Consider the following 13,944-nt stretch of genomic DNA (forward strand, 5'->3'; position numbering starts at 1 on the left):
AAGGGTGGCCAGATCCATCCACAAAATAGTTTAGATCGTGTACTCAATTTTATCTGTGCTGTAGTTTTTTATTCGAGTTTGTCTCCGTTCTCGTTTCCTCCCCTCTCCTTTAGATTTTGAAAGAATCCTTGATTTCTTGAGTTGGTAATTGTTTTGGGGATTGCCTTGGGTGAGGATCACTCTCAAGACCACTGCAATCATTTGGTTTGAGCAGTTTCTGATCTGCGATAATTTACAAATCCGTTTGAGTTCAAAATTTGTGGAGACCTTGGAAATTCATTTTTTAAGGTGTAGGTACAATTTCAGATCAATCGGAGTCCATTTAGATCAGTTTCGTATTCGAAAACTGAATTTCGAGCTGCTGAAAACAAAACTAGATAGCAACATGGTTCTGGACCGATTCAGACTTTTCGGTATCCAGTTTGTGATCTGTTTCTTTTGTTAGTTTCGTGTGCGTCTTAGAAATTTTTTGAAATCATGAGATCACCAGTTTGCTAATACTCTTTTGGTTTGAGCAATTTATTCATCTCCATTGAAGATAAATGCTCAATTATGTAGTTCTTAGCAGCAAATTTTGATTAGCTCCCATTCATCCTCTCTAATCGTCTCGCCGGTCCTTCACTTTTGCTGTTTTCTTTGTTTCGGTAATAATGCTCTACGAGGTGGGCATGCACGTCTATGGTAAGATAAATCTCATGACATTTAGGCTGACCTCCTGCTAGCTTTTAGGTGTATTGCATCGCATGGCATGGACCGGTGGTGTGTTTATGATTAGCAGTACCACTTTGCAGCGAGAGAGCTAATGGTGTATGCACGAATTTAGTGCTCCTTTCTCCATTCCAAATTATAAATTAGATTTTTTTATTGATTATATCTTATAGCATATCTATTTGATGCCATAATATTTTGTATTTTTTTTTCTATAATGTTGACTAAATTTAAGATGCTTCGACTCTTAATAACATAATTTATAACTTAGAATGGAGAGAGCATTTAATAATAGTATGCGAATCGCCTCATTGGTGTGATGATGTCATTTGCCATGCTTCTAGTTGCAGTGGCGATGATAGTGCAAAATCATGTATATATATTTCAGATCCTCCATGGGAGTCATGATGGTTCACAACGTAACGATGAATGCAAGTTGTGGCTGAACGGCACACGCCTAGCGGATTGGTGAGGATTATCTCACTGAATCACCAGATCATGAATTTGAAGCAGTCTTTCTCGTATTTACGGAAAAAAAAAAGACTTACCTGTGTAAGAGGTTTGCATCATAGTCAAATTCGTGTGGCACAATTATTGAATATACACATATATATATAAAAGTAGTTGCTGCATCTGGCAAGCAGATGTTTCAAGTCTCAGCTAATGTATTGGCAAATGCATTCCGCTGCTGTTGCTTCTGTAACTAAACTACACTTCTCCTGGTAGCATGGTATCTTCCGGAAGATCACAGAATGCATTCCCCTGCATTGCACAAACAGAAAAAGGCTAAGCCAATCCTTTCCAGCACGACTTCTCTCTTTTTGCACGCACACATCGTTAAGCAAAAATACGTCACTGCGACATACCTCTCCTGTAAGATGGGCAACGCATTTCTTCTCAGCAAGCAATTCAGCTTCGCTCTGAAAATATTACAGGGTCAACTGTTACGGTAAAATCTCTATGCTGCTTATATTCTCGAGAACATATTCTATGCTCATGAAGCCTACATGCTCATATATAACATTTTAAATCCGGTGCATCCGTAAGCAATCCAACGATGCTGTCATTTTTTTTAGCTTAGACTATCTCTAGCAGCTCTCGTGTCTTATTTCCTATTCCTCCTTCTATTTCAAACTTCATTCTGTAAACAATATTATCTATAAACAATGTTATCTATAGTGCAAACAGACACAACCTTATCCCCTCTTACATCAGCTCTGATGGCACAAGAGGCAAGTGAAAAATTGCAGGTATCGTTATATTGCTCACGGATGCAACATATTTAAGGTGCTCATATTAACACAGAGACTTCATGAGCATATTCTCAGCATATTAGTGATGGTAGTTCCTATAGCCCTTACCTTTTTAATCCGTTCCCAGAGAAAATCGTCCATCAACACATCACTAGCTAGTTCGTAATCACCATCACCCTGTTCGAAGAATTTTATGATCATCAGAGTGGTGCCATATCATAGGACAAAAATAATGAGGACAATTTGATTAGTAGATCATACCTTCGATCTGCATGGCATGCTGAACACGATATCCTCTGCTATGCCATAAGGATTTCCAGTCGTATAAACCTGTATTTTTTTTATCGCCTTTTCCATTAGAGGAATGCCGAAACAAAGATTTGATCGGTTCAAAGGCCTCAAAACTTACCCCTGTAGAAAACCAGTCACCTTCTGGGGTAGGAGTTACGAGGGATCTAATAGCATCCACTATCGAAACAGCGGTCGATGCAGCTGATGATCTGCCCCATTTTTGGATGAGCACACCTCCACGCTGTTTAGATATATGAACAGAATAAATTATGGTGCAGTCTTGACTTAATTTCTCGAGTGACAGGCAACACCAAACATATTGCAAACAGGGAGAGGCACATACCTTTTGAACTGTGAGGGTGAACTCTTCCTCTAACCACTTGGTATCCTTAATGACTTCTTTCACTGGTCTTCCATCAATTTTGGCATTCAAGAAATCAGGAACCTACGCAGGGAAGTCAGTGCCAACAATCAGCGAAGAAATGTATCTGCAAAATAGTCTGCTCGTTTAATTTAGAATCAAATCTTCACCTGAGTCGTCGAATGGTTCCCCCAAATAGTCACGTTTGATACTTTGTCATAAAATACACCTGCTTTTAGTGCCAGCTACAAAAAGGAGATTGTGTGTGATTGCTTAATCTGTTTTTCCTGTTAGGAATGGGAGGAGGAGACATAATAAAGTTTCAAGGTCAGTCACCTGGCACTTTGCTCTATTTTCATCCAACCTCGTCAATGCATGAAAGTTTTTTGCCGGTATGTTTGGGGCATTTTTCAAACAAATCAGCGCACTGCGTCAAGGGCAACCCACAACTAAGACAAGGCGATGGAATAAATCGTTAAGAATTGCCAAAACATATAGAAATACGTACTTAGTGTTACAGGGATTTCCGACAACTAAGACTTTCGCGTTCCGCGAGGCGACCGCATTAAGTGCTTTCCCCTGACACAATTCAAAATTTCAGATCAAAACAAGAATACAGTTACTCTGTTGTTTTTTGCACACCGTGAACAAATTTATACTTGTTTTTTGTGGTATATGCACATTGTACTTAAATTTATATGTAGTTTCTGGTTTCAGTAATTTGCAGGTTCTATGATAAGGAATCCTTCTTAAATTCGAGGGTGAAGTTTCAGAAATGCTTATCGGCACCCTTCCAATTTCATGGCATGGTACCTGAGAAGAAACGAGGAACAGGGTGCAAAAGAAACCTGGTCAGCAAAGATTTGGCCATTGATATCCAGTAGCGCAGCTCGCTCCATGCCGGGACCTCGGGGCTTAGCGCCAATAAGAAGGGCCCAATCTACATCTTGAAAGACCACGTAAGGATCTATGCCAATGCTGACTTCCCTCAGCAGTGGATACAGCGAGTCCTCCAGTTCCATAGCTACACCTGCAAATTGCAGTTTTTGAGAGCACATGAGGAAAAAGTGATACATTACATATTCGCTGTCACAGTAATCCATTGATATCAGAGAGCACATCACTTGAAATCGTAGGTATGTACTAGCAACTATGAATTGTTTCTTCTTCTCAGATAGTAAGGTGTAGAAAGAAGAAGTGTTTCACCTTCGAGGGCTTGAAACGATCTTTCTGAGCCGAGTAGCTTAAGTGCTATTGGTTGGTCTTGTCCGAAAACCTCACCAGAAGCGAGCTGTGTTTTTTTTTTTGCGTTAAAATGAATGGTTAACAATATAATACTGCATCTCTAGTAGATAGAAAACATGCAGAGTCAACAAAAAGGTTTGTTACTTTGAACAGCAGGTGATTTGATATCATCCCGGCCGCGCCTGACACAGCAACATTCACTAGCTTCTTCCACGACTTGGTCTTGTCCTCCTGTGTCCCAATCCATTCAACGGCATGGATGACAGATTGTTAGTACTCCACTGTCCTAAGTGACGATACAAGCAGCATATAAAAACCAAACTAAGTCATAGCAAATAGCATGCATTAGACGTCAACAAGTGCAGGCTCTCCGTGACGCTGGCACTCCACCCCTGCGCTTTCGTTTGGTGAAACCTGTATGAGATTCATAGTAGAGGCCCGCCCAACGCATGCTGTTGGAGTGTTGGTATGTGTGCTAGCTATCCAGTACCGTAGCATATACCAGTTCCCATACCACACGTCCACGGTCCACAGTCCGCACCAACAACGCTGCTAGCTTTAGGTGGAAAAAGGATTCTACTTTTGAGGCTGAAGAAGAAGCTAAAGCGACGGAGCATTTCAGCGAACACAGGGAGGGGCAAGGGGGAGGGACCACGTGAGGCTGACGGACTCACCGCCTTGAGGTCGTAGGTGGTGCAGAAGACCCCGAAGCACTCCTTCCGCGACGCCGGCGCCTCCGTCGCGACCGCCGTCGCCACGCCATCCTGCGCCTGCCTGGGGTTCTCATCGACGTATACGGCTGGTCAGCGTCAGCCTAGCTGCTGGCACGCATTCACGTCCACATCGTGGGGGGTAGGCGCGAGCTGAAATACGGTGCTACTCACTTGGTGGCGTCGACGGAGCACCGGACGGTGGCGAGCGGGGCTCGGCGCGGGCGGCGGGGCTGGGCAGAGCGGCAGCGGCCGAGAGGGGCCGGCACGAGGCGCGGTCCGGCCGGGGAGTAAACTGTTGAAAGGCCCATGGCGGAGCCGGAGCCGGAGCCGGAGCAGGGGAGGAGTGGATGGATGCTGGGCGTGCCGGATGGATAGGACGGGAGAGGAGAGGAGGGAGTGGTGGACACCGCGCGCTCGCCTTCTTCTCCGATCAGAGAAATATAGCTGTATGCAGTAGCGCGCGTAGGGAACTGGATTAGCAGCAGGGCGAGGCGGACCGCCCGCCGCGTGACACGTCGCGCGACAGCGATTGTTCGGCGGCTTGTACCGTACGTCCGCGTCTGCTACTCTGGCGGTTCCTCGCAGAGGGGAGAACAGCGACAACCAAGTCGTTTTCGTCTCTGGAAGGACGCAATAAAGCTTGCGAATCTCAAGTTTTTGCAGGCAGCCTTTTTTCAAAAGACTACATGGGCGAGGCAGGCAGCATTCTCCTTTTTAAAAGACTCGCTGGTAGATTTGGTTCCCTTTTAAAACAAAGCCACGCCGAAACTACATGGGAGAAGGAGACATTACAAAGGCAAAAAGGGCTTTTCATTTTCTTCTTTTTATCAAAAGACTCATGGATATAGATTTGGTTTCCTTTTACAACAAAACCACACCGGAACTGCTCCTCGATCATCTTTTCAAAGAGTGTGATGGCGCAACTTCTCATCGCTACAAGAACTAACTATTCGTTTAGTAGAGGCGTGGCAAAATTTTGCCGAAGTGTATGAGATCTTCGGTTTGAAGCCATGCAAAATGTAGAGACAGTGCTTAAACCACACAAACTTTTTTTACTAATATAATATATGAGCCCTGCATGTCGACGAAGTTCTAGCATTGAAACATAACCGATAGGGGCTTTCATTTGTGCAATAAATTACGAGGAAAACAACCGTTTAGGTTGGTTAGGAATCTGAATTAAGATTACGATATGGTCATGTGGAAACTGTAACTTTTAGTAAAATCTATAACATCCTAGCATTGATATCGTTATGAATTTAGATATTTTTATATTTAATTTAATTTAGAAAAAAATGATAACATAGTTGTGATGATATATATGGATAAATATGAATTATTATTACTCACATACTTGATGAATATATATACATGAAAAATATATTAACTATAGCAGAAAATGTATTAAGTTTAATAAATTTAGATTAGTTTATACCAAGGGATCTGTGCTCCAAGGCATTGATGCCTCCATTCATAAGAGTCGATAGCGTGTGTTGCTTAAAGTAGCGGGTCAAAGTCAATGTAGATGTTGGAGGTCCTCAAACTAATGAATTTTAGCTATCTTCGAGTTTGTTTTAGGGGAAGCGAAGCAACCTTCATCACAGTGGCCTCGACGAAGTAGGGAAATAGGCGATAGCTTCGTCGTCAAGACTTAAACGAAGCACCTCGGAATGGCGAAGCATGCCCCCGTGGTGTGGAGATGAAGGAAGATGCGAGTGGCGTGCACAACACGTCTTGAATAGGAAAATACGACATTACCATCGCCAAACTTTGTAGATCATGTATATATGACCTAAGGGAGCTAATGTAATTTCATACGAAGTTGTATATGGCATTGTCCGTGTACAATGCTCATGCAGAGGGACACTTATTCCATTCACGTGCTCGCAGACTCTCGGTGTGCTCTGCCTTCAAAGCTGTTGAAGAGTGATTACCTTCGGATACCCAACGTATATCACAAAGGTACTCTTGTAACAATATGTAACCACTAGTAAAGTAATAAATAAATAATGAACACATTCTATAGTCTATTTTCTTTTATGTCCTACCTCGTGTATTATCAAGATCTACTTGACCTTCTCCCTTGGTTCTTCCTCTCTTGATGAGTGGATAAGGGGAGAAGATCCCATGTATTTAATGGTGTTGCCATGTTTTGGTTTCTCATAGGAACCTCGATAGGTGTCCAACATTAGCGCCCACCTCCGGTGAACTCACGCTCAACCACAATCACTCATTATGCCTTCGAAATGGACTGGGGTTGTGGTTCTACAGAACCACGACCAACTCAAAGATACTTAGACTCCCAAAAACAATGAACGAAGGATGGAGAACACCAAGGATGTCGACCCCCTTGTCACAAGATGATCTCGATCAAGAGATCGAGAACCTCGAAGTCATTCACAAGCAAGTCAAAGCTCGAAAAGAAAAATGCTTTAGGTGGCTTAGCTGCAACAACAAATTGATCAAGCGTAATTACAACGCGTGGCGAGACAAGAGGAAGAACAAGCAGAAAACCAACATCACCATGATGTAAGGGATCCTTACCCCAAAGGTCTCAACCATGATACATTCATCGACGACAGTACGTCTCCCTTGATAGTGGACCTTCAAGTAGCGCCATGGCCAGCTTTGTATAGGCCCGACCTCAGCTCTCAATGTATGATGGCTTATCAGATCCAAAGCAATTTTTGATGAGTTACGAAGCGACAATATCCTTGTATGGAGGTAATACAACAGTGATGGCCAAGTCCTTTGTCATGGTAGTAAAGAATGTGGCACATACTTGGTACTCTTTTCTTCAGCTCGGGTTGGTCACATCATGGTAGAAGCTAAAGAATCTTCTACTCACAAGCTTTCAAGGATCCAGATGAAGCCTGTAATGTAACACCTCAAAATCATAGTTTTGGGATTTAGGAAAAAGTCTCCAGGAAATTGGATTTAATATGACTTTTAATGAGGATTTTCTTACCCCGAGGTCTTTCTTCTAAAATTAAAAAGTTTTCTAATAAAAGGTTTAATAAAATAGTTCTTATATGAGCTAAATTATCCCTTGATGAATTATATAAGTATCCATATGGATATATGTTACAACATTTTCTTTACAGAGATCATACAATATAAAACTATTTTCTTGTATTAAATAGGTGGGAATTACACATTTAAAAGGCAATGGCTTAAATAGAATAATAAATAAATAAAATAATATCAATATTGTATATCTTTCAGAATTTTTGATTTTGCAATAAAATTTTGAACTTGAACCCTGAATCAAATATAAATTTAAAACAAATTTGGAAGAATAAATTAGAAAACCAGAAATTAGAAAAAGAAAAATAATAAAAAGAAAGAATTTACCTGCCACCTGGGCTGATTCCCACCTTCCCAGCCCAGTTCACCTCCCCTTGGCCCAGTGATGCTTCACCGCGCGACCCACAATCCTTGGACGCTTGCACCCTGCGCCAGTGTCGCTGTCCTGCGGGGCCGTGTGGTCAGTTAGCCGTATGTCCGCATGCGCGCTCGATCCTATGGTTGGTATGAGGGACTAGAGTGCCAGATCAGTTAAGTAACCCTAGTTAGGAATATGTGGGCAAATAGCGACTTTGCTCTCGAGGGGTCTCACATCTCTATATAAGGAACCTGTATACCCCCTCATAATACAGAGAAGAGAAAGAGACCCAACCCTATATACTGTCTCTAGCGTGTTTCCACTGTAATGCTTCTGGGAAGGGATACAGGTCTTTCACGAATTCTCGCGCCTAATCTGCTGACGGAAGGGAAGGGAGCGAATCTGGTGATCCGTGGTAACATAGTTCTCAACACGTTATGAGCATGCTCTACCTCAACGTTGCTGCGGGGTCAAATCTGCATCAACTCTTCGTCAAGCCGACAGGTCTCTCGGCCTCGCCAAACTGTCCTACGCGACAAGCTTTGATTCCTCCAAACAGTATGATTTTTTCAATAGTAGTGTTGGGGACCTTCGGCATCCGAAGGTCCTCAAAAACAGGATTTAATAGTGTTTCTGGAGTATAATGTGTGAACAGGTATCTTCGGACTCAAGTCAGGTATTACAGTAGACCAGAATAATACGAAGGTTGGTGAACCACCGAAGGTGTAAGCAGGAAAGCTTCGGCGTGACGGCAGCAGATGAAACCGACTTAAAGATGAAAAGGCTATTTAGACCTCGACAGATTACTATAGAATTATTATCGAGTGTAAAGGGCATTAATGTAATTCTGCACGGGCTGCGTCCCGTGCCTATAAATAGGTGAACAGTAGCCCCGTACTGTTCACGCTGACTTGGCATTCGCTTTTTGCGTCACGCTTGTATTATCATCTCCTTCCAATTAAAGGTATACTTGTAATTCAATGATGTTTCTGTTTATGTTTAATGATAATACATAACTGTTCATGATGCCATTTATATTCCTTACATTTCATCCTTCGTCGTTATGAAATGAACTTATGAAGATATACTCTTCATAACCTTCGTCCGAAAAGCATTATACCCCAAAGGAGATAATGTTTCGAAGGACGAAGGACTTTAACGATTAACATTTTCTATGTTGCCTTGTTCTTAACTCATAGCATTTGAGAACAAGTCCCCAACATTGGCGCCCACCTCCAGTGAACTCACTTCCACTCTGAGTTTTTTGAACACCTTCGGCGATCGTAAACCTTCGTTATGGCGCCGAAGAAGGCTTCAGCGACTGGGGTTGCAGCTCTGCAACCACTGGACCACAATCAGGAGACAGTCTCCCTGCGGGAGGCCCGAAGCCAGAAAAGGAAGGCTGTCAGCCCGACACCACCAGAGGACGAGATAGATCAAGAAATCAGAGATATGGAGATGCTTCATCAACAAGTACAGAGGAAGAAAGAAAAGATGGCCAGGCTAGCTGAACTGCAGAGGCAGATAGACGAAGCCTCTGAAGAAGTTCGTCATCTTGCTCAGGATGAGCAACACCGAAGGCCTCAGCACCAAGACCTTCATCAGGAGGGTTTTCCCAACGAAGATGACTGGTATGACAATTTCCATCATGGGAATTTTGTTTTTGATGATGCTTCTCCTCTGTCCGCTGAGCTGCAGGCTACACCTTGGCCTCCGTCCTACAAGCCGCCTCAGCTTCCCGTATTTGATGGCCACTCAGACCCGAAGCAGTTTTTGATGAGCTACGAAGCAACAGTATCTTCGTATGGCGGCAATGCTTCAGTCATGGCCAAATCTTTCGTTATGGCTGTCAGAAGTGTTGCTCAAACCTGGTATTCCTCCCTTCGACCAGGGACGATCACTTCATGGCAGAAGCTGAAGGATTTGTTGTTAACCAGCTTTCAAGGATTTCAGACGAAGCCGGTCACTGCTCAGGCTCTGTTCCAGTGCACCCAGGATCACGAAGAATACCTTCAGGCGTATGTCCGAAGGTTCTTGCGTTTGAGGGCACAGGCACCAACGGTGCCCAATGAAATTGTCATCGAGGCCATGATCAAGGGGCTTCGGCCAGGACCGTCAGCTCAGTACTTCGCCAGGAAGCCTCCTCAAACTTTGGAGAAGCTGCTCCAGAAGATGGACGAGTACATTCGGGCCGATAATGATTTTCGCCAAAGAAGGGAGGAGGCTTTCAGGTTTTCTGAAATGACCAGGGGCTTCGGAGGGAGGCTCTACCCGAGGCATGTGAGATCAATTCATAACTCTACACAAAATGATGACAGAGGAAGCCAACAGCAAAGGCCACAATGCTCCTCACACGCTTCGGGACAACAGCAAAGCTCCTTCCGACCACCAGCTCCAAGAGGCAGAGGCGCCAGGGGCTTTGGAGGAAGATTTGGCGATCAACCGAGAAGAATCTTTTGCTTATTCTGCGGTGAGAACAAAGGCCATACTACCAAGATGTGCCATGTTACTATTCAGAAGCAAAAGGAAATAGCTGAGGCAGCAGCGCAACAAGCTCAGCCAAAGCAGGTCATGCATACAGCTTCGTATCATTCGCCCTACATTCCAGAATATGTGGGCAATCATCCTGCAGTTTCTGTTGCTTCGGCGAGTCAGCCTCAAGCTTCTTGGCAACAGCCTCCGCCTCCACCTCCGTTGCAACAAGGCCAGCAGCCAGAAGGGAGCCAGTATGCTCCACACCAGAGGGACTTCAGAGAGCAGTCCGAAGCTCGTACAGTCAATAGCACTGTGCCAGAGTCAAAGCACATCTATTGACAAATATCCTACCTTGATAGCAATCTTTTTCATTCAGTTTTATTTTCTGTAATAAAGGACATTGTTTAGATTTCATGTAATTAGTTTCGTTGAATCCTACAAGGAAAATATATTTTCTTCTCAGGCTTATGATAACAAAGAGGACCTTCGAACTATCGAAAATGCTTCGAAGCAACAAAAAGTCGTTCTAAGGAACGCAGAGTAAGTTTGCCGAAGTCACAAAAAGTCGTTCCAAAGAGAGCGCAGTGTAAGTTTTCTGCTCCAAAGTCGTTCCAAAGGGAATGCAGAGCATACAGCGAAAAGTCAACGCTGATACCGCCTAAGTAAAAGGCGAAGCGCGAAAAGTCAACGCGAATACCGCTGAAAGTAAAAGGCGAAGAAGCTCCTAAGGGAGGCTTGCAGCGAAAAATAAACGCTGATTCCGCTGAAGTAAAAGGCGAAGAAGCTCCTAAGGGAGGCTTATAAAAGATTGTGTTTTATTGCAGGGATGCGTATGTATCTTCGGAATAAACATCATCTCACATGACATAACATCATCGCATCATTTCGCATAGCATAAGCATCATACATCATTCTGCACATGGCACAAGAGGTGCACACATTATCAATCTACAGAAGAACGCTTTGAAAAAAGGGAGAAATCATAGTCACAAAAAGATACATCATTGATCTTCGGAAGTGTAGCTTCGGAAAAAATTTTCACGAAGCCTGGATGTTATTCATCAGAATATTGGATATTGTTGTGACAAAGAAAAATTCTTCTTCACGAAGCATGAAAAGAAGGGAAGGTGTTTTTTCGTCAAAGACTCAAAAGCGGTACGTGTAAAGTTTCATGCATCGTAAAGAATTGACTAACAAAAATAGGTATATTACATTTGGGGTTACAAAATGTTTCAGTATATTACATTTCAGAAGTTTTTCACAAAAATACTTAATCCTCTCTCAAAACGACTTCTGCAGCCTCGTTCAGGAGCCGATTGACGACTTCGTCCATAATATCTTCAGCCATCTTTTTTATTTCGTCGTCTCCTTTCGGCTGAGGGCCCGAAGACGTTTTAGCAGGATCTGAAGTAAGACAGGATACGGCTACATTGCTATTACAAATCGCAAACAAATCTTAAAGCCTAAAGATTACAACACAATAAAAACTATTAGTTAATACCTAATTGACCTTCGGCCTCTGCGCTCTTTTCAGCAGCCTCAGCTACTTCTCTAGCATCGTGAATGCCCTTTTCACTTCTTCGAATAATTTCTCCGGCCATTTCTCGGCCACCATTATCCCAGATATCGGTAAAAAATTTTCCACCAATTATACTAGCTTCGGCCGAAGGATCTCTTGCATCTTCAAAGGATAAAGCAGCTTCGGACTGTGCTAAAATTTTTACATGTTCGCAGCCTTTCTTCTCTAAGATGGTGGCAATCCCTCTGGCACCAGAGAAGGCACATATATCTCCTCGGCTATTTAAAATTTCTTCGAAGGCCTCAGCTTCGTGGTCGATCCATTCGATGGGACCTTCGGGATTGCCTCTCGTAAAGTTTTCTTCGCTTGAAAAGGCGCCAACCCTGGCGAAGCTAGCTTTTAACTTTTTAACACACTCTATAGATTTGTTATAGCATCTCTTTTTGGACGAACGAAGCTCTTCAACAGTTATTTCTAGGTGATCGGCCCATTGGTCGCTGAGTTCTCGCTTTGTTTCTTCAAGTATGCGTTCTTCCTTGGCTCTGGCCAGTTGTTTCCGAAGGTCTTCAATTTCCCGCTTCTGAGCTTCAGCTTGGCCTTTAAAAGCAGCTTCGTCCTCCTTTATTTTATGTATCAATGAGTACAACATTTTATCTTTTTCGAGACCTTCGTTCCTCAGTTCAATAACTTCGGAACGAAGGTTGCTCAGGGCTATAGAACACCCTTCGTCTTCAGCATCTTTCTGTGCCCTGAGGGCATTGCTGAGTATCAGGCCCTGCAAAGAGAAATATGTCTGCGTCAATAGGTTTAAACAAACGAAAAATTTTGAACTCAACAAAAAATACAAGGATTTCATTTGTCGCACCTTTAAGCTATTGTAAGCTAGGCTGTCGGCCAGATCGTTCTTTGACAGCACCGAAAGTCCGTCTTCTAAAGTTGGGAATCCGAAGCTCCTGCTCATCTCCCGACAGACAGAAATTTCCTTGCTGTTGGGGAGACAATACAAGAAGTCTTCTTCCCCACTGCCATTGAATATTAACGCCCCCTTTGGATATTTCAGTTTTTGGGCGTAGTGCTGGGCCTCTTGCTCTTCTTTTTCTGATAATTTTTTCCCCGAAGCATGACGAAGAATATAATCACGAACTTTCGGAGATGCTTCGGGGGCAATGACACCGGTTTCTTCAACAAAAGTTGGCTTTGTTATTTTTTCCGCCTCACTTTCCAAGGATTTTATCTTTGCAGGCTCTGAGGGCCCAGCTTCGGCTTCAGTCTCTTGCCCTGGAGCCCTAGAACCAGAAATTTCAGTTGTTGTTTCAGGAATGACAGCAGCCTTCTTCGGAGGTGTGCTTGAAGATTTGATCGTTTCCAGTACATCTAGCACATTAGCCATTCTCTTTCTTTTTGGAGTCACTGCTGGCACTTTTTGATTTTTTACTATATCAATGTTTGCTGCGGGACTCAAAACTTCTAATGTTTTGGATCCCTCAGTTGCTTCTTTTACCTCTTCCATTTTTTCTGTGGACGGCGCTTCGGCCTTCTCTTTCATTTCTGATAACAAAATCTTCGATTGTTCCAATTCTATCTTTGTTGGCACTTCGGCCGTTTCTGCGACTTCTGGCAGCAGGGTTGGCTCGGCTGGTTTTTCAGCTTCGGCGGCCGAAGGAGTTCCTCCGGTAAACTCAGGCACCGAAGCTGGTTCAATATAGCGCGGCCGATGTGTGAGGACCTTTATCTTCTTTCTTGTCGGTTCTGGCTCGCTAGGAGCAATTGCAGCTTCTTCCTTTGCAGAGGTTGTGCTTTTTCTCTTCTGCCTTCGAATGGGATAGCAATAGTCAGGGTAGACAAACCCGATTGCATCAAATACCCGATTAAGCCTTGTCTTTTTTCGGCCTCCGAAGGCTGCTGACATTGCAGTGTCTTCGGCCTTCGAATAAGCCCCAAGCAGTTCATCGCTTAAATTTTCAATACTTTTTAACCAGTCATCATCTGGCTCA

At 43.4% G+C, this 13,944-nt stretch overlaps 1 protein-coding gene across 1 annotated transcript; it reads right to left on the reverse strand.

Annotated features, from left to right (window-relative positions):
• Nucleotides 1-1,189: 1,189 nt before the first annotated feature.
• Nucleotides 1,190-4,976, reverse strand: LOC542374 (malate dehydrogenase 6). Its single transcript, NM_001371621.1, has 14 exons — nt 4,743-4,976; nt 4,533-4,632; nt 4,003-4,089; nt 3,820-3,904; nt 3,462-3,643; nt 3,122-3,192; nt 2,950-3,040; nt 2,784-2,858; nt 2,596-2,697; nt 2,371-2,493; nt 2,223-2,291; nt 2,070-2,138; nt 1,575-1,628; nt 1,190-1,470 (listed from the first exon to the last, which is right to left on the reverse strand). Exons 1-14 carry the CDS (start codon nt 4,877-4,879, stop codon nt 1,417-1,419), a joined length of 1,299 nt encoding a protein of 432 aa, NP_001358550.1. The 5' UTR covers nt 4,880-4,976; the 3' UTR covers nt 1,190-1,416.
• Between the last annotated feature and the right edge of the window lie 8,968 nt (nt 4,977-13,944).

Source organism: Zea mays, chromosome 1 (genome assembly GCF_902167145.1).
Source record: "Zea mays cultivar B73 chromosome 1, Zm-B73-REFERENCE-NAM-5.0, whole genome shotgun sequence".
Taxonomy (NCBI): domain Eukaryota; kingdom Viridiplantae; phylum Streptophyta; class Magnoliopsida; order Poales; family Poaceae; genus Zea; species Zea mays.